Source organism: Heliangelus exortis, chromosome 1, assembly GCF_036169615.1.
Source record: "Heliangelus exortis chromosome 1, bHelExo1.hap1, whole genome shotgun sequence".
Taxonomy (NCBI): Eukaryota; Metazoa; Chordata; class Aves; order Apodiformes; family Trochilidae; genus Heliangelus; species Heliangelus exortis.
The window spans coordinates 141340153-141360110 of NC_092422.1; the positions used below are offsets into that span (position 1 = coordinate 141340153).

The 19958-nt window shown below is 44.3% G+C and overlaps 1 protein-coding gene across 3 annotated transcripts in view; it reads left to right on the plus strand.

The window, feature by feature from the left end:
• Positions 1 to 19958, plus strand: part of STAB2 (stabilin 2) — an 85930-nt gene that overhangs the window by 59907 nt on the left and 6065 nt on the right. For all 3 annotated transcript variants that reach the window (XM_071728357.1, XM_071728366.1, XM_071728374.1), the window contains 22 exons: positions 986 to 1057; positions 3212 to 3331; positions 3745 to 3792; positions 4546 to 4629; positions 4726 to 4872; positions 5225 to 5350; positions 5676 to 5735; positions 6265 to 6441; positions 6525 to 6614; positions 7444 to 7590; positions 9771 to 9827; positions 10236 to 10359; positions 10834 to 10983; positions 12747 to 12851; positions 13290 to 13397; positions 13984 to 14177; positions 15211 to 15352; positions 15721 to 15854; positions 16968 to 17133; positions 17357 to 17463; positions 18108 to 18227; positions 19250 to 19408. In XM_071728357.1, coding sequence (XP_071584458.1) covers positions 986 to 1057; positions 3212 to 3331; positions 3745 to 3792; positions 4546 to 4629; positions 4726 to 4872; positions 5225 to 5350; positions 5676 to 5735; positions 6265 to 6441; positions 6525 to 6614; positions 7444 to 7590; positions 9771 to 9827; positions 10236 to 10359; positions 10834 to 10983; positions 12747 to 12851; positions 13290 to 13397; positions 13984 to 14177; positions 15211 to 15352; positions 15721 to 15854; positions 16968 to 17133; positions 17357 to 17463; positions 18108 to 18227; positions 19250 to 19408 — 2637 coding nt within the window. The remainder of the gene's footprint in view (positions 1 to 985; positions 1058 to 3211; positions 3332 to 3744; positions 3793 to 4545; positions 4630 to 4725; positions 4873 to 5224; positions 5351 to 5675; positions 5736 to 6264; positions 6442 to 6524; positions 6615 to 7443; positions 7591 to 9770; positions 9828 to 10235; positions 10360 to 10833; positions 10984 to 12746; positions 12852 to 13289; positions 13398 to 13983; positions 14178 to 15210; positions 15353 to 15720; positions 15855 to 16967; positions 17134 to 17356; positions 17464 to 18107; positions 18228 to 19249; positions 19409 to 19958) is intronic.

Below are 19958 nucleotides of genomic sequence, written 5' to 3' on the forward strand. Positions count from 1 at the left end.
GGGACAGGAGGGGCAACAAACCCATCTGCCCTTTTTGGCAGTACTAATCAATTAACTATTTGCCTTGACTGTCATTTGCAAGTCAATTTGTTCCTGGTGGGACCAGAGCCACTTAATTCCTTCTTCATCCCTCTAGACAGGACAGGTGATTGCTATTTTCTTTCATATACCCTTACTGGGGATAGAAGTAGTAGCTGCAATGTGATTATTTATATTTCCTTACTCATGGGAATATAGTTAACATTGGAGCAATAATCACCTCCACTACAGCAGAGCTGAGCTTAGGGGACAGAAATGGGTCTGCTTTCAGTCATGCACATACCTGAAACACTGCTGTTATACTGCCTACCAGTTTTATTTCTGCTGCAGAAACCTGCTTGAATTTTTCTCCTCTTACACATTGTGAATTCTAAATTGAGAACCATTAAGCAGTGAGCTGGAGAGGAAGATAAGTAACTTCTTTGCAGCCTTCTTCATCTTTGTGATAACAAAGTGCAAAATGAAGTAATCATGATGTGTCAAATGCATTACCACTGCATGGCAAGCTGTCAGTAACATCAGGGCACAGTTCCAAGTGTGTTTTGATGATTTGTTTCAGCACTTTAAAAAACAGGGGAAAGGAAGAGAGAACATCAGCCTATGCAAATAAAATGAGGAAAACAAATTAGGGGGCTAGCCTGTTTCATGAGCAAGATAACAATGCTCAGGTGTCAGGGGGCTTGCCAAATGACCAGGGCAGCAGAAGAAAGATGAAAGATGAATAGGTAGAGAAAAGGAAGACTGAGTCTCTTGGAAAATTTTATTTTCCAGTCTCAATCTATGGTTGATCATACTGGCTACAAAACTGCTGCGGGAGAGATGATATATACCATATCACTATGATAAATAATCCAGCAAAAAAAAGTAAATTAAATATAAGTCAAATATTTATAAAAAGAGTCAAACATTTGCCCGTATATGGATGTTTTCTGGTTTTGCCTTGTAGGCAGTATGCAATTGCTTGAAGGGATACTCTGGAGATGGTAAAAAATGCACGTATATCAGCCTGTGTTCACAAGTAAGTATCCATTAAGGAGAGTATTTAAGGTCTCGTTATAATCATTACACTTTTGGGTTCTCTATGCATTCAAAACTAAGTCAGGTATGTCCAGAATCAACTTATGTTAACTAACTTTTTATGTGTTTGGTTCAGTATATGCTTTAGTGCTGTTACTATTTTAGAGCCTTGGCATTCAGTAAGGGCTGTTACTGGACCACAGCCTGGACATAACCCAAGTGAGGATCAAGACTCATCACTGAGTCTTTTAGAAATAAATAAATAAATATTTTCTAAAAACACCACTTCAAATCAGGTCTAGAGAAACAGTCTATAGTGGTAAAATGTAAGGTGTATCTTTTCAGCAAAATGTTTTAACATTAGTAAACTTCATTTAAAAAGCCACTAAATTTGTGGGACATGGAGGGCTTACCAATATTTTGATTATATTACACACCAGGTAAGGTCTCAGCCTGCAGGCTCACCTAGGACAGAGCTCCCATGGGGCAGGTCAAGAAGCACAGCCACATAGCCCCTGTGGCCTGGCAGAAGCTGCATCCCAAGGATGCATAATACAGGATACAACACTGCAAGCTGCTGCTAAGGTGGCTTAGTGAGTAGGGAGACAGAGGAGGTGAGATGGGAGAATGGCAGCTTCTCTTGATGGAGAGATTAGAAAAAACAACACAACAAAAACATTCCACACCAGCTGTGTGGAGTACTTCTTTCCAACCACCACATGCCATGCTGGGCTCCCCATAGCATTCCTCTTTTTGTCCCCCACTTATCATTGCAGGATGACAATCAATCATGTTCATTTTGCATGAGCCACACATACTGCAATCCATGTGGTTCTCTTCATCAGCTGCACTGCTGGTTTTTGGCAAGCTGCATCTGGGACACAGCCACCCTCCCATGCACATTAATCCTCTGAGAGCAGTGACAATAATTGTCACACTCTCAGCCTGGCCTGTCAGCAGATTTTCTCCAACCTTGAAAGAGCAAAAACAAAAGCTGAAGGAAGGGGAGCACAAAGTTACCATCTACTGCTTCCTATTGTTTTGAATGGTTTTACCTTTTCCTATGCCTTGTTCCAGCAAGTTTGCTTCAGATTGGCTATATATGGCAAGTTAATTATACATATTAAAAAAAAATAAAATAAAATAAAAGTCTCATGAAGCACACAAGGAGCTAATCTGGTTCACTTTGGCAAACTACTGTGCAGCAAAACTTCATGGGAAACTACAATAAACCCACAATTGCCAACAGTCCACCTAAAGGTAGCCAAATAAATAGCAAGTGCACCAAAACCCACTGCTCACAGCCAGTACTCATGGCCTGGCAAGTCAGACTCCACTGGTAGCTCCCACTCATAGCCCATGGTAAAGGATCCTAAAGATGACCAGCAAGAGAAAGGACACCATGAACCAAGTGCAGGAAAAGCAAACAATATGGGTTCCCAATTTTTCCTGATTTGCTCTCAAATCCAGGATAGAAACCGATTTGCCAACTAAGGTCCTAGCTGGGGAGCATCCACTTTTTACTGGGCAGAGCTCTGAACTCCAGCACACTACTCCTGGATGGGGAACATCTTCCTTTAGCCAAGAATGTTGCCCAGAGGAAGGTGGCTAAACGAGATGCAGCATTACTGATCCAAGCATTAGGTTCCACTGGTGGTGGTGCATCAACAGATGGACAGGAGATGTTTTAGAGGAAAGTGCATGCAGCAAGCCCCTGTTCCAGCTAGGCAGTCCTATGCTGTTCCTTCTCCAGAAATCCAGGTGCCCAGCACCATCAAAGTGATTTATAGCTATAAATTTTTCCTTTCTATGTACATCAATGCTGCCTCGGATGGGCAGCTAAAACTCATCCCCAAGATCCAGAACGAAACCTGCCTGTAAATCTTCTGGATCCATATAACACCATGAACTGAAGATATAAGGAGGGAATTAAAACTACACCCTCTGCATAAAAGGAGAGTTATTCTGAACTTTAAATTCTCTTTTATTGTTTGCAATAAAGTATGAACAGTCAGAAGTTCCAGTAAAAGCTGGTTTCAAAAAGATAAGGGGATTAAGTCTAAGCTATATACACTGGGGGAAAAGTGGTGAACAAGAATTGTTCTGTACACCTGGCAATGAAGGAATTAAGTATTTTAAATTTTGATTTTAAAAGAATAATGGAGGCTGCAGTGAATTTGCCATCTGTAATGACACCGAGCTGACAGAAAGGACCTGCACCTGCAAGCATAACTACATTGGGGATGGATTTAAGTGTCGAGGCAATATCTTCCAGGTAATGTGCTACATGTTTGCTGTCCCTTACTTTTCTTCAGATAGTTATTTAATACAGTGGTTGTCTCCTGAAATGTGGCGGTTTTTTTCTTGAGCAAAATGGTAAATTTACCCCATAATTTGAAATAACCTCAATCAAAGAATTAGGAACAGTATGTTGCAAGATTAAAAAAAAAAAATAAACCCCCTCCACTTATGGACAAGGACTGTGGCTACAGTACTAGGGAGTTAATACTGGTATTTTTAATTTCAATGCTAAGTTCTTTGATAGAGCAAGGTAAGAAGAGAACAGGAGCAATGAAGATAATGCAGCACTTACTCAAAAAGTTCTGTTTTCCAAGTGCTGCACTTGTTTGTACTCCACAGATGTTGCCCACCTGTGCAGCACTATTACAAAGGTTTTCTTGATTGCAGGAACTTCTCAGAGACTCCAACACATCTAGGTTCTATTTCCACTTAGAGGTAAGAAAAGGGCAATTACTTTTTTTTGGGGGGAGGGGGAGGGAAAACTTTTTTTGCCCCAAGCAGGGAGCAGGCATAAATCTGTGATGTATCAACATCCTTCAACTTCATTTGAACTGGATTTAGGTCACCAGCCACTACTATCAGAGATGCTCTAATCAAAATCACTGTCACTAAAACCTCTAGAGAAGTAATACTAAAAACTAAGATCCCAGGGAAACATAGGGCCCCCGGAGTGAAGGTTTTACAAATTCACAGCCTGAGATCTTCCAGCACGTCTTGCATGAATTGTGAGCAAATACCACTGCTCTTCCACCCTGGCTGCATTTGCAAACTGCAGTGCTCTTTTTACTCTCCTCCTAGGTTCAAGCAACCATGTGTCAGCTAAATGCATGTACAAACACATACCTGAACCCACTCTGGACTATCTCAAGATGAAAGGGTTCATTCATCTTGCCTTGCCCAAGAGGGGATAAGCTCTTCTCCCCCCTCCCTACCTTTCGAGGTTGAGAGCTTTCCCCCTTCTTCTCCTGTTCACTGTTGCAGAAGAAAGGGAGATCTGGCTACAAGCCAAAATCTTCCATTTGATACCCAAGGGCAGTAGTGATAGATGGTGCTGGGAAAGGAAGTCCACAGAGTCCAAAGAGTTTCTCTCACACTTGCACAGTGTGCAAGACCACTTGTGGCTGAGCGGGGCTGTCCCCATCACTGTGTTAATGACTCATTACTGATTTGTCTTCTTAAATCTGGCAGGCCTTGTCTATCAGAGATATTGCAGGCCCTGGCCCTTTCACCCTGTTTGTACCTCACACGGATGTACTAAACAGCGACCCAAGAGTAAGTAAGAAAGTCAGAAGTTTTTGGCAGGCTGGCCAGGAGTTTTTGGATACAGAGGTCTCTCGGCTGCTTCAACTCCTCCACTTTCTGCTGCAGGTCAAGGAGTGGATTGCCAGAGGAGTGATGGCTCAAGTCCTCCGGTACCATATAGTGGGTTGTGCCAGTCTGTTGTACAGGGACCTGATGACAATCACCAACGTGACCTCTCTCCATGGGGACCCGATACACATCAGCTACTCTCAGGTAACAGACCATGAAGAGGCAGGGGACAGAAAAGTAAAACAGACTGCTCTCATTCATCTGTTTTTAAAAATCTGAATCATTGCCAAATCATGTGTAGAAATAAAGAGCATTAAAGAAAGGTTGCCCATTTAGCTGAAGCATTTATTTGCCATGCAGAGTTGGACGACACAAATTGTCATGTCCTCGGATTCTGGCTTTATGAGGATGATAAGAATCTGAAAAAGCAAAGGGCAACTTATTAAAACTGAAGCCACTCTGCTACAAAGAAAGGATGATCTGGGCTCACCATATTCAAGAAACATGGCATTGGCCTCACCCACCCACAGAAAATGTGGTTTTGTTGTCTTTACAGAACTCACTGGTTTTGAACAACAAAGCTCAAATTATACTCAGCGATGCTGTTGGCACAAATGGTGTGATCCATGTCATAAACCAGATTCTGGTCCCATCACACATGCAGGATTTCCCCCTTAAGAAGGTATGTGCAGCTCATTGCCATTCTCAACCCAGTGGCTTTTCCACAGCTACCATTATATATATAAATCACGTAAATTGTACAAAGAAGTTATACTCAAAAGACCTTGTACAAACACCGTTTTACACTGCTGAATATATTATATTGAAAATTCATTCAGAAATTAAAGTTATACTAAGAACAGTGTGTCAGAACAGCTACACAGGGCTTTTACAGTGGCCCTAGTTTCATAACAGAAAACAATTTCCAGGGTAAAGCAATACCTGCTCTGTAAATACCCATATAATGTATTTATTAGATAAATTTCTGAATATGCTTTTCTTTTTAGGAAAGCCTTAAAATGGTTGCAGCCAAACATGGATACATCCTGTTCAGCAGTTTGCTAGAGGTAAGGACACAGGAGACAGCAGCCATTGGGCAAAAGTTTCAAATAGTATTATTAAATACAAGAGCACAGACACAGCACATGGAATCACAGGTGGGATAGCACTCAGTAGAGCCAAAGGGCTCACAACACAGTACATAACCCTGGTCACCTATGACACCTCTCCCACAGATGTGGGGGTAATGTCCATCAGTCCCACAGCCACCTTTCTCCTCCACACCCAACTTCATCCTAACATATTCCAAATTATTTCAAATTGAGGTTTGACCCAAGTATGACTTTTTGAGCCCAAAGTCTGGCTGTCAGCCCAGTTTTCAATGGGCAGCTCTGGGTGATGAAGCACTTTTGAGAATTCAGTCATGTAACTCAACTTGAGCAGCTCAACTTTGGTGTCTTTTTAAAGTCAAGATGTTTGCAGGCCAGTGACCCAGCAGCTCACTGCATCCCAGTTATACATTAACTCCATAGGGTCAGTGTTGTGTTGGATGGAACATTAATCCTTTTCCCCCCCTTGTTTATTGGTATGTTGCAGAAAAACAACCTGCTTGGGGTGATCAGTGATCCCATTCACAGACCCGTCACGCTCTTCTGGCCCACGGACGCGGCTATCCGTGGGCTGCAGCAGGAGCAGCAGGACTTCCTCTTCAAAAAGTCCAACACTGACAAACTGGTGCAGTATCTCAAATTCCACATCGTCCGTGATGCTGCGGTAAGCTCTTGCTTTTTAGGAGCATTACCAAGGCCAAGAAGTGCAAGCCCAGACACGTGCATTTCCCCTTTTTTCCTTCCCAGGTGTTGGCCTACCAGCTCCCCAGCTCCACCTCACTGAAGACCCTGCAGGGCTCCAACCTCAGCGTTAGCTGTGGAGATAACAGGGAGATTGTAAGTGCTCACCCTGCCTGCATCTTTACCACTTGTCCCTGCTGCAGGACCTGCTCATGCAGACCCCACTGTGCCTGCACACAGCCCCCAGACAGGGTCAGTGGCATCAAAACTCAATCGATCTTTGCCAGTCCATGCCAACAGCAACAAAACCAGGGCAGCCCCTACAACAGATTAGGCAGAGTAGGTGGTTTGCAAGACTCTTTGGAGCTGTCATTTTCCTCTGTTCTAAGACGTTTTTTTGTTCTAAACAGCTCCCAGTTACCACAGAACTGAAATATCAACACATTTTAACTTCTTAAAAATGAAAGACGCAAAAAAAAACTATTAAGATGAATATGGCTGTGGCAGAATCACCACGAATGTAGCATCTGCATGCAAACTTTGTTTTGTAAGGAGCTACAAGGCAAGATTGCAGGCATGCACAGAGCCTGCTACACCAGAACAAAGGCACATTTTTCCTTGCAAATATATCAGGTGTAACCTGACAAGAATTTGCCTCTGAAAACATGGCTAACCCTAAATGTGCACGAAATAAACCTGTGGGCACAGGGCTTCTGTACTCTTTCCCCATCAGAAAAGGGGAAAGATCTGCCCATCCCTGAGCTTATAGCGTTCAGCTATAGGAAGAGAAGTCCTCAGATTGTTTTTGAGCCCCTGCAGCCATCAGTGTTGCCTACAGGGTAGTTTGACACAACATCTTGCATCCAGAGCACTCCTCCAGAGGGAGGGTTATGCCCATCACCTGTGCATGAACCAGTTTCAGCCTGACCTCAAGGAATACTGGCTCACGACTTGTCACACCCCCTGTCCCCATCCCATCCCTCAGGGTGCACTTTTCCTGAACGACAGACAGTGCAAGGTTGTGCAGCGGCAGCTGGAGTTTGACGGGGGCATCGCCTATGGAATTGACTGCCTGCTGACAGACCCCAGCCTGGGGGGACGCTGCGACAGCTTCTTCACCGTGGATTTCATGGTCAGTCCCCTTTTTTGATCCCTCACACTGGAAAAAAGACACAACCCAAAGAACAAACACTGTTGTCACAGAGACCAGGGCAAGACTTGCAGGAGCACTGGCACTACCGAGATGAGAGTCCCACTGCTTCAGGCTGGCTTCATTCACCCTACTGCTGAGAGCTAAGGTTAAGAAATGCAGCATAACTCCCAAGAGATACACAACAAATCCTGCATCCACACTCAGCAACACACAGGATAAACTCTCTCAGTGAAGAGCAGCTTAGCAAGCCCTCATGTGTTTTCAGTGATTTTGCTCAGACCAGAACCAAACTAAATGAAAGGCACAAATATGAGCAAAGATGGAGTTTTCTCAGCATGCTTTTAAATTAATACATATTCACACTACAAATTTGGTCATACAGTGTGGCCAGCAGGTCCAAGGAAGTGATTCTGCCCCTGTACTCAGCGCTGGTGAGGCCACACCTCGAGTACTGTGTCCAGTTCTGGGCCCCTCAGTTCAGGAAGGATATCGAGGTCCTGGAGCAGGTCCAAAGGAGGGCAACCAGGCTGGTGAAGGGACTCGAGCACAGATCCTATGAGGAGAGGCTGAGGGAGCTGGGGCTGTTCAGCCTGGAGAAGAGGAGGCTCAGGGGAGACCTCATCACTCTCTACAACTCCCTGAAAGGAAGGGGTAGTAGCCAGGGGGGGGTTGGTCTCTTTTCCCAGGCAACCCTCAGCAAGATAAGAGGGCACGGTCTCAAGTTGTGCTGGGGGAGGTTTAGGTTGGATATTAGAAAGAATTTCTTTACCGAGAGGGTGATCAGACATTGGAATGGGCTGCCCTGGGAAGTGGTGGATTCTCCATCCCTGGAGATATTTAAAAAGAGACTGGATGTGGCACTCAGTGCCATGGTCTGGTAACTGCAGCGATAGTGAATCAAGGGTTGGACTTGATGATCTCTGAGGTCCCTTCCAACCCAGCCAATTCTATGATTCTATGATAAAGATTGTGTTTATGAAGCTCCCAATTACAAAGGAATAGCACTGCTGTCCCAGCTGCACAGGGTGTTAAGGACATGAGACAGGGAGCTGCCAGGCCTGTCAGCCAGGCTGACTTCATCCACCCTACTGCTGAGAGCCAAGGTTAAGAAATGCAGCATAACTCCTAAGAGATACACAACAAATCCTCAGCAACACACAGGATACACTCTCTTAGTGAAGAGCAGCTTAGCAAGCCCTCACGTGTTTTCAGTATTTTTGCTCAGACCAGAACCATGCTAAATGAAAGGCACAAATTTGAGCAAAGATGGGATTTTCTCAGCATGCTTTTAAATTAATACATATTCACACTACAAATTTGGTCATAAAGATTGTGTTTATGAAGTTCCCAATTACAGAGGAACAGCACTGCTGTCCCAGCTGCACAGGGTGTTGAGGACATGAGACAGGGAGCTGCCAGGCCTGTCAGCCAGGCTCTCTGTCTCTCACCTTTCTTGCTTTCAGCACACATGAACAGGCACTGCTACCCTGGAGGAAGCTTCCTCTGTGAATTTTTATGCATCCCAAAACCAAGAAGTTTTAAAATGGTTTCAAGACCAAATTTACTTCAGTTTCCTTTGAATATATAAAAAAAAGTAGCTAGGATTAAAAAAAAAATAATGTAGACATTCTTTTAAAAAGCTAATTGGAATTTCTATTTCAGTTATAAAACCAAAGCTTGTGTGTCTCTAATCAGCTCAAGTTCCCTTTTGTTTTGTGACTGCTCAATGAAATAGATCCAATTTCTGCAGATCTGGCCAGTGCTTCCTGAGAAGTAACCAGTTAGTTCTAGTCCATATTAGACATCCAGATCTGATACAACCCACACCAATATTTGAAGAATATCCACCATCTTTTCCTTGCTTGTTTAAATCCTGAGCAAACTTTCTTCTGCTAGAACACACATTCTGGTATCAAAACCCATTTCTTGAATTTCACAGCAATAACTTAATGCAACTATTTTGTTGCCAATCTCCTCTCTTCTTTCTCCAGCATTCTTATAATCTGTTTTTACCATAACAAGCCTGCACTGCTCTCTGCGCAGTGTAGAGTTTCCTCTCTCATAAAGCAGACTTTTCGTCAATTTTAAACAGCCTTTTGTTGCCAATACTTTAATATGCCTTTTTTTTTTTTTTTTTTTTTTTTCATTTTGTACAACAGGGTCATTGTGTTAGCTGTTTCAGTAATTCTAAATGCCCTCCAGGGACAAAACCAAAGGTAATAAATTAAAATCTTGCATGCATGCAGTCTAACCTGCTCTTCACACAAGCAAACACCTGTACTTCACACAACCAAACTAGAATAAGTTGCTTTGGAAAAAAAAAAAAAAAGGAAAAAACAAGAGAAATCTCAACAGTGAAACCACACTATTAAGTGATGCCATAAAGGCTCTGGGACAAAGCTGTCCCTGGGCAAACATCCAGATGCTGGGGGTGGGAGGGAGGGACAATCAAAGAGAAGGCAGAGGCCTCACACCTGCACTCTTCATATATTTCATGAATCCATTTGATTCAGTGTACATCAGAAACTGTGATTTAAAGAAGAAAAGACTCAAACCTCCACTCACCTTCCTCTTTGGTAATTCTCCCCCCCCCCCTCCTCTGTGCTGGCACATGGGATGCCCAGGAAGGGATCCACTGGTGCACATACGAGTCCTACGGGCTGCGGAGGGACGGCTGCCGTAGGAACTGCTCCATGGTCATCCACACAGCCAAGTGCTGCAAGGGCTACTTTGGGCCAGACTGCCAAGGTAGGATTACCCCCTACCTTCAGCCCACGGCCTCCCCAGGCACAGCTGCATAGTGCCCACCTGGCTAAACTGTAGGTCTGGGACAGGGTCGTGAGGAGGGACCAGCAGTAAGGTGAGGAAACTCTCTTGCAAGTACACAAAGTATTATAGCTTTTCTCCTCCAATCTTTTTCACATTTATAGCAAGTTTTAAACTCCATGCTAGTAGCAAACTAGGTGAATGCTAAAAAGACTGCCCTGCTGTAATTAACCTAGAGAGTTTAATTAGTCACCAGCTGAAAGTCCTTTCAACACAGCAGCAGGTTCCTGTCAGCAATACCAGAACACAGCAGAGTGTCACAGCTGCTTTTACATCCCCCAGCAGAGATGCATGTGCAGGAATTGCCCCATTTCAAGGATTTTAGAGTACAATAAATAACAGTGACAATGAATAAACATGCACTTGAACTAAAAAGTTTTTTTTAAAACCTTTCAGCTTGCCCAGGAGGCCCAGAGACCCCATGCAATAACCATGGCTCCTGTGATGATGGGTACAGCGGGACAGGAGAGTGCCACTGCAACAGTGGCTTCAATGGGACTTCATGTGAGCTGTGTTTGCCAGGCAGATATGGCTCCAGCTGCAGGCGTATGTTTAAGTTTCCTTTCCATGTTGTTGACTCTTTCAATCCTGAACTATTTTGGCAGCAGTTAGTTTTTAAGTAAACCAAGAAATGATTCCCACTTCCAACAGTGTGTTCCCAAGTGCCTCTGTGCATGGAAGGATGGCACTGGGTCTCAGAAGGGAGACGGTGGTGAGACAGAACCTTAATTAGCTTTCTCTGCAGTGTTCCTCCTATTCTTGTAGGGTACATTAGACACAAAACCTCCATCAGCAAGTCTTCTCAACTACAGTACAGCCTTCCCCCCTTATCCCCATAAAAGCCAAGACAGCATTTTAGCAGCGTGGTTCCTCCAGGACTGCAGGATACCAAGGTCATGGACTACTTTTGTAGAAGAGAAGAAAAAGAGCACCAAGATGAAAGCAATTAGTGAAGAGGGACAGCAGAAAGGAAATCGCTCGCATTATCCACTTTGCTGTGGCTTTAAGTGTAAACTAGGTGGAACCAGGATCGAGAGCACCCTTTAAACTTAAAGACTTTCCCACCATAAAGCCTTCAGAGGGGCTTCTACTTCTATCCTAACTTTGTGCACCTGTAGTTCTCATGAGGTGCATATGAATATTATACCATACCAGGTTTGGACATCAATGCTCAGGATTATGCTGATTTGCAGATTATCTGGTTTATAGTACACCACAGCATTAACTGCTTGAGCTATTAGTCTGAAACCCAGATGGTGGTATCTAACAGGAGTTCTATAACCCCTTCTTTTGAGTACATATTTATATCAGCCAACAAATAAGTAACCAAGCTAAATGAAGTAAAGCCAGAGGATGAAACCACTTTCAGCAGGACCAAGTTTTCAATCAGTTTCCCCAGTCCCATCTCATTTTCCTGTTTAAAAAATAATATTCCAGGAGGAGGGATAAGGCAAGGGCACTACTTCATTTCATTATAAAACAAAGAGCTATCAGTAGTTCCTTGTCAAGGATGTAAGTTATTACAGAGCCTAAAGAGTGGGGAAAAAACATCACCTGTAGATTAAATCAGCTCCTCATATTTCAGTTTGCGGGGCACAAGAGCTCCAACAGGCAAAATAATCCAGAAGATTTTAGTCATAAAATTATCTAAAAGCTGAAACACACATTTCAGGTAACTTGCCCATGTTTTAGAGCAAAACTCACTAACCTGAAATTTGGCTTCCTTACTCGGACCTTCTCCCAGACAACAACCAAATACTCTCTGCCTGCCTTACTTCTCTCTGGCTAAAAGGCATCCCACAGTTAGCAGCTGCTACACATTAGAATAGGATCAGCCCAGGTCTTCAGCTGAGCCATTAACTCCTTCCAGTCACAGTCCTCTGTGAAGTTTGGGACCCTACCACAATGCAGATCAATACTCGTTTTCATTTCCAAAGACACATTCTACTCACTCTGGTTACAAAATCGTAGGACCATAGGATAATTCAGGCTGAAAGAGAGGTCAGGAGGTATCTAGTCCAGCCCCCAGCTCAAAGTAGGTTCAGCCCTGACCTCAGAGTAGGTTGTTCAGGATTTATTCTCTCAGGGCTTGCAAACCTCCAAGGATAGAGACTGTCCAATCACTCTGGAAAGTCTGGTTCACTGCTTGTCTGGTTTCATGGTGAAAAACCATGAGGTTAGACTTACCTAAATTATTGCTGGATAATACCGTATCTAAACTGATAGACGAGGTGATGTTACTCTAGAGAAAGATTTTCCCCTTTCCCAAAAGCAGCTCTGTAAGTGATCCCTCTGTGTTGTCTCTGCAGCCTGCCAATGCAAGACCAATGGGCAGTGTGATGAAGGATATTCAGGAACAGGACGATGCTTCTGTGAAACTGGATGGACTGGCCAGCTGTGTGAAACCAAGATAGGTCTCTGCCTCCCCTCAACAGATTCCATCCCACTGAGCCATGGGTTGATAGTACTTTCAAAGCAGTAGAGGGTTTTGTGTAGAGAAGTGAGGGAAAGGGTTAATAAATGTCAGAAACTCTCCATGGAGGCTCAGGAACCTCCCAGGAGCAATGGCCTGGAGAAATGAGCTGCTTCCCTAACTTTGCTTCTGACTGTGAAAAAGAGCCTTCACATTCCCATCTCTTTCTGTGTGAAAGGGGAATAAGAGTGCCTGCTTCCCCTGTGGGATTTGGGATACATGAGGGAAAGTATTACCAAGAGCAAAGCAGTAAAAAAAAAATTTCCAACAAGTTTTTTTCCCGTTAGCAAGACTGTATGAGGGCTTTTCCTTCTGCATGAAATAAAGGCACTGACAAATAAATACCATCTTCATCCCAGCTGTTCTTCCTTCCTCACAGATCTGCCACCAGTGTGCTCCCCAAGCTGCTCTGCCAACGCCGTCTGCAGAGAGAACAACACGTGTCAGTGCAAGCCTTTTTACAATGGGGATGGGATCACATGCACAGGTGAGCTCCCTGTCACACAGCCTGGTAAAACAAAGCAGGTTGTCTCCTCTTCTAACATGCACTGGCATGCAGTTACCATCTGACAAGGCACATTGGCTGTCAAACCTAAAAAAATTCCACAATACAGTTAGTGAAACAAATTTAGGATGCAAAAAAAAATCAGGTTTTTCCAAAGCAGGTGCCTGGCTTCATCAGGCTTTACCAAGCAGGAGAATGAGAAATAAGTGCTCTTCAGTCAGGCTTTGGAGACAGAAAGGTTTTCAGCAGGGTTCCCTTACAGGATTTTTTTCATGACCTTAAGCAAGGCAGTTCCCCAGTAATACCACTGCAGAATCAGCCCTTCTTTCTCAGCCAGGTGTGTTGCATTAAATCAAACATGTTTTGAAGGGGCTTTAGACCACTATAGGATAGATAACTTTCATACAAGTTCAAGAATGCATCAGAAAACTGAAACAGGGTCGTTTTTTAATTTTTTCCCAAACCAGTGTTCTAGTGTGCCTTGAAAAATCTGGAGGTGATTTGTCATTGCAAAGAGCATCCTCTTTAAAAGCAGACCTTATTCACGTGTTGTCTTTCCCTCATACAGTTGCAGACCTTTGCAAACAAGGCAACGGTGGGTGCCACAGGGCAGCTGACTGCACACAACTCGGGGTGAAAATCTTCTGTAGCTGCCAGAAAGGATACAAAGGAGATGGCTTCACATGCCTTCCAATAAATCCTTGCGCTGATGGGTTCAATGGAGGCTGCCATGAGCATGCCATCTGCACTGTCGTAGGACCTGTAAGTCAAATGATTCCAGTCACCACCACAGAAATCCAAGGCATTTCTTCCTGGTGCCAGCAGAAATTTTTTCTCTGCATGGGTCATACCCCATCCCTCTCAAAGTCCCTCTTTTCCCAAATAACCTTTACATAGCTCCAGCCTATTTTCTACATTCACCTGGTATACTTTCAGCTGAGGGATGAGAAACAGTTTAACATCTTTGCTCTAGGAAAAGGGGTACTGCAGCAGATGGGATATTTTGCATGTGACATTTTTCTGTCCCCTTCTTAGATCTTGTTAACTGGATATCTTTGTTTGCAAGAGGAGGTTTTTTGATTGAAATTGAATATATTTTGGTAGCTAAACCTAGGGACTGCTGGGAGAATAGTGCCACTTGTTGGTTGACCAGACTCAGCTTAAAAAGTTCTGCAGCCACACGATACAATCTCCTTGTATCTGCCCATGCAGTCAATGTTATTGAGGAAAACCTGTGCTGGCGACTTGATCCAGCATTTGTCCTGGTGTTTTTGGGATCACCTGCCTGTTCCATTTGTGTGGCTTGCCTGATGTATCTTCCAGGATCTATGTGGAAAAGCCTCGTTGCTTATCTGTTCCAGCTGCCAACCATCACAGTCCCTGGATGTCACGATCTCCTGCTTGGTTTATAGTTCTGTCAGTGAACTGCTAAATTCCTTTCATGCTCCCATGCCCAGTCATTTAAATATCATTTTGACAGGTTTGCCATCCGCTTTTTTTAATTACATGTCATATAATTCTCCAACGCATGTTCTTAGCTTTGTGGATGGAACTATACTTTGGTATTAATTCAGAAAAGCACACAAGTGCATGTGTAAGTGCTTTGCTTAGAAGAACAGATGTTAGCATCAGGGTTTGTGGTCTGTTGAATCCCAGTTGTTGGTGGCAACCTTCCCATTTTTCCATTCCTGGGTATGTCATGTGAAAATTTTCCAACAGTTCAGAATGTTGCTTGAAATATCACTTCTATGTCATCTGAGTGCTTGCCCTGGCCTTTTTTGTTCCCTCTCATCAGGACAAACGTAAGTGTGAATGTAAAAATAACTACATTGGTGATGGGCTCAACTGCTCGGTGATGCAGCTTCCTCTTGACCGCTGCTTGCAAGACAATGGGCAGTGCCACCCTGATGCTGACTGTGCTGATCTCCACTTCCAAGGTGAGGATGGCACACCATGCATGCCACAGACAGACACAGCCTTGTCCCCATGCCACTGTACTGAAGCCAGTGGCTGGGATCCTTGTGTCTGTAAGCTCACCCAGTCCCCGACCAATGTTCCCTGGAAACAATGATAAGATTGAACTTCAAATGTGTGCTTACACACTTGGAGATGCCAGATTTGTGAAGCAATAGCTGGGAGCATTCCAGGTAGAAACGTCCCAGGTAGAAATGTTGCCCCTGAGGGATCAATCTGTCCTAAAGTCATTTCACAAAACGCTCAGGTATCTGTACGGCACATTTGACTCCAGATCCAGATATGGAAATCCCCCCCGTCAGGAAGAGCTGGTTCTTCTCTCTCTTTGCAGATACCACAGTTGGGGTTTTCCACTTACGGTCCCCCCAGGGGCAGTACAAAATGACCTATGAGAAGGCAAAGGAGGCCTGTGCCAACGAGTCTGCCACCATCGCTACTTATAACCAGCTGCTGTATGCTCAGAAGGTGAGGCAGCCTCGCTGAGGGAGGAGGTCCAGGAAGCACACTAAGCTGAGCATAAATGGGGAGTGAGGAGCAAAGGAGCTGCTTTCTGCTAATAAGCTTCATTTTCCCTCCTTCCCTTTCCCTGCGATTCAGGGTGTGTTTGGCTGGCAGCACATTTCACGCTGTTCATTTGTTTCACACCTGTGCGTCCAGCACTGAAGCCAATTGCCAAGTTTCTCTTTCCTGAGAAAGATGGTAAGGTCAGACTTAAGAGTGTTTCCATTAAGGTTTTAATTATTAGTGCTTCTTAAAGAAATGTGTACTTCAGAATTATGCTTAATTTATTTTTTTTTAGCGTAAAGGAAGGCTCCAGGAATCTTTTCCCCAAATGCTGTTCACTTAGTGGACACATTTCCATATTTTTTTCCTTGAATATGCAAAGGCATAGTTGTCATCAGGGGGATGAGCATCACACTCTGCGTTTGTAAAACCTGTTTTAGAAGAGTGGGTCAGACTGACCTTGCCTTCCTGGATCCTTCCCATCCGTGGAAGGAAGAAAAGAAGGAGGGAAGATGCTCACTATTTTGTGGCACCTTTAAGCTATTGACACCTGACCACAGCCAGCACGTAAACCTCCTTCTGCTGCCTGAGAAGATTCAGTTTGAAGACTGAACTGCAGGTCCCATAGTCTAAACATTTCCCTCTAAGCAGCAAAGTCAGCAGTGGGGCTTCAATACTCCCAGGGACTTATTTTCTGCTCTGAGCTGGTTTCTCAGCCCTTCCCATGCTAACAAAAAGGGGCTGGCACATCATGGGATTGCACTTCAGCTTTACTACTCACCTCTAATCTTCTCTGGCTCTGGGACTGGAGAAAATTTTCCTGGAAAAGGCTTTTATGGCCCCTGCAGGACTTTCAGAGGGTCCTCTGTCTCCACAACCCCTTGGCACAGAGCTCTGCACAGGCTGCAGCATGGACAGACAGCCAGAGTCCCTTCAAGCCCCCAGAAAGAGGGCTGGCAGGGCAGGTACTGCCTGAGCACCCTGAGGCAGATCATCAGTTTCCTTGCTAGAGCCCCAGCCCCACCACCAAGCTCTTTTCCCATTTTTTTTTCCTCACGGCCATGCCGGATACAGGCGAGGTTCCACCTGTGTGCTGCCAGCTGGCTTGATGGCGAAAGAGTGGGCTACCCGACTGCCTTCTCCTCCCCAAATTGTGGCTCTGGGCACGTTGGCATCGTGGACTACGGGAGAAGAGTCAACCTGAGTGAAACCTGGGATGTCTTCTGCTACAGGGAGAAAGGTAAGAGGATCCTTTGCTGCACCCCTCTGCTCAGAGCAGAGCAGCACCTGGGATTTTGGTTCCTTTGGTAGGCCACGGGCTGCCAGGTAACACCTCTGCCTCTTTTAATCTTCAGAAAAACTAATAACCTGTTGCCTCCAAGTTGTTTTTCAGGCATAGGGCAGCGCACAGCCTTCTAGCAAAGGGTGTTTGCCAGTGCTCTCTGTGTGCTTGTCCTTTCCAGAGGTGAACTGCACCTGCAAGCCAGGCTACGTGGGGGATGGCCTCTCCTGCAGTGGGAACTTGCTGCAAGTCCTGATGTCCTTCCCAACGCTGACAAACTTCCTGTCGGTACGGCCCACGGCCTTCAGGCACTTGGTTGGGTGGGCAGAGCAAAGCAGGCTCTGCCACCAGGTTGTATCTCAGAGTTTCTTTTACTCGCAGGTAACACCACCACCACGCCAGCAAAGCCAGGTGGAGTGGTCCAAACCTGCACCTTCAAAGTCAGAACTTAGTCACGGGTGGATTTTTTAATTATTTGCTCCAAAGAGGTTTTGGCTTCGTGAGACTCATTTGGGAATTAAATGTTATTGCAGCTTTTTCTTAAAAAGCACTCTGAGCCATTGGCTTTCTAAGCATTGCAAGGAGTGGGGTGCTTTTTTTTTTTTGTAATTTCATTGAATTGCTGCTGGGGAAAAAGACAAAGCATTAAAGGGTCTCTTTCTTGCTACTACTCAGAAAGGCATTGTATGTCTAAGCAGCCTCACAGACAACAAGGGCCCAGCTCCTCTGAGTCAGCTTAAGATGTACTCATCAAATCAGCAGCTAGAACTGGGGTTTGAATACAAACTTCTTTTGTAATGTCATGCCAGAGCTGCTTCATGGCTAATAACAGAAGGCTTCTTTGTCGTTATTTATACAGTCTCATCTTTTCTGCTCCTTACACAGGAGCATACAACTGCCCTTCAGTAAAGCTGAATTTTGTTTCTGCCTAGAACATCATGGCTTACTCCAACAGCTCAAGGAAGGGAAGAGAGTTCCTGCGGTACCTCACGGATCTGTCAGTGCATGCCACTCTCTTTGCCCCAAATGATAGTGGGTTGAAGGAAAATAAGGTGGGGATTTTTTTTCTTTTTTTTTCCTTCTTCATTTCAATAACATTATTAAAATAGCATTTATGCATTTCACAAAAAAAAAAAAAATCTTAGTATGGCGTGACTTCTGTGTAACTCCACATAATTTAAACTGTACTTCTGAAAGAGGCAAGATCACTGTTCCTGTTTCTATTCCACAATTATGAGTGCAAGGTTATTGAACTTTTGAGTCACTACACAGAATTTATCATCAGGGATTTTAGTTACCTGGTTATAAAGGAGATTGCCTGAGTCAAAGCCTTCTCTGGCTTTTTAACATCAAAAGCAGTTTTTTGAAGAAAACAGTGTACAGCTTTGGTATTTCCCCAAAATATGTTAAAAGCATTAGTTCCTAGCTTAATTTCTGTGTATATGCCTCCCTTCCATCCTTCTTTCCCCCTTTCCTTCTTTTCTCTTCTCCTTCTTTGCATCCCCTTTCCTTCTCTCCCTCTCTCTTCCTCCTTTTCCTTCCTTCTTCCCTCCCTTTCCTTCCTCTTCCCTCCCGTCCCCCCTCTCCCTCTTTCCTCCCTTTCCCCTCCCTTCTTTCCTCCACCCTTCCTTCATTTCCTCCCTCCTTCCTCTCTCCCTTTCCTTTCCCTCCCTTCCTGCCTTCCTCTCTTCTTTTCTCTTTCCTCTTCTTTCCCTTTCCTGCCTTCTTTTCTTCAACGAAACATTATCTCAAACAATTCACATGGCTTTATTCCCTGGCTCCCATCTTCAAGCTCTTCAGACTATCTTTGAGGCTCATCACACAAAAGAGTAAAATCCTTTGTCCCACCAGAATCAAGGTACTACCTGCTGCAGGCAGCAGACAGAAACCATCCAGAAGGGAAAATCCCACTGTTTGCCTCCAGGTTTCCCAGGAGCCTTTGCCCCACATTGCACTTGCTGCAGCATTAGTAGTGAAGAGGGAAAAAGGTCACAGGCACTTACTTAGCCTACTGATAAATCCGGAGGATTAAAGAGCTCAGTTAACATTCCTTGTATTTTGCTCTCCTTTGCAGACACTTTCTGGGAGGGACATTGAATATCATTTATCTAATGCCAGCATCATGTTTTATGAGGACTTGACCAATGGAACCACTCTTGTAACTCGTCTGGGGGAAAAACTCCTCATTACAAACACCAAGGGACAGGAACATCAAGCCCCCACCTCTGAACAGGTACCCTTGCAATATATCTCCCATCATCTTGCTTTTCCCTCCATTCTGCTCCCTTGCCCTCTGGACAGGTGACAAGCTAGTGCAGTGAGAAATTTGGTAAGGTTACAGGGGACAGCAAGGACAGGCTGGCTTCAGAAGGCTCCAAGACAGCAGCTGGAAAACTGCAAGTTTGCAAACAGCCAAGCTCTGGCCTGCAGAAATCAAAGGAAACTGTTTGGGTGGCAAACAGAAATGTCAGGATGGGGATATGGGCTTGATTTCACCCTTCTCTTGGCCTGGCAGAATTATGGGAGATGGCAGTGGGATAAGAAAAGACATGAGAGCAGGAGCTTATCATTAAAGAAAAGTATGGGCTTTTATAAAGTTTCTTGTTAACTTTCTGGGAGAGTCAGGAGTCACCAGCACAGCCTTGCTCAGAGCAAGAATAGACAAAACAATAGCTTACATTTTTTGTTACTATTTCAGTGTTTTTAAAATGCAAAACCTGATATCCTTTTTGAAAATGGAATGTATCCTTTAACATTTTAGGGGAACTATCCTATGAAAGCAC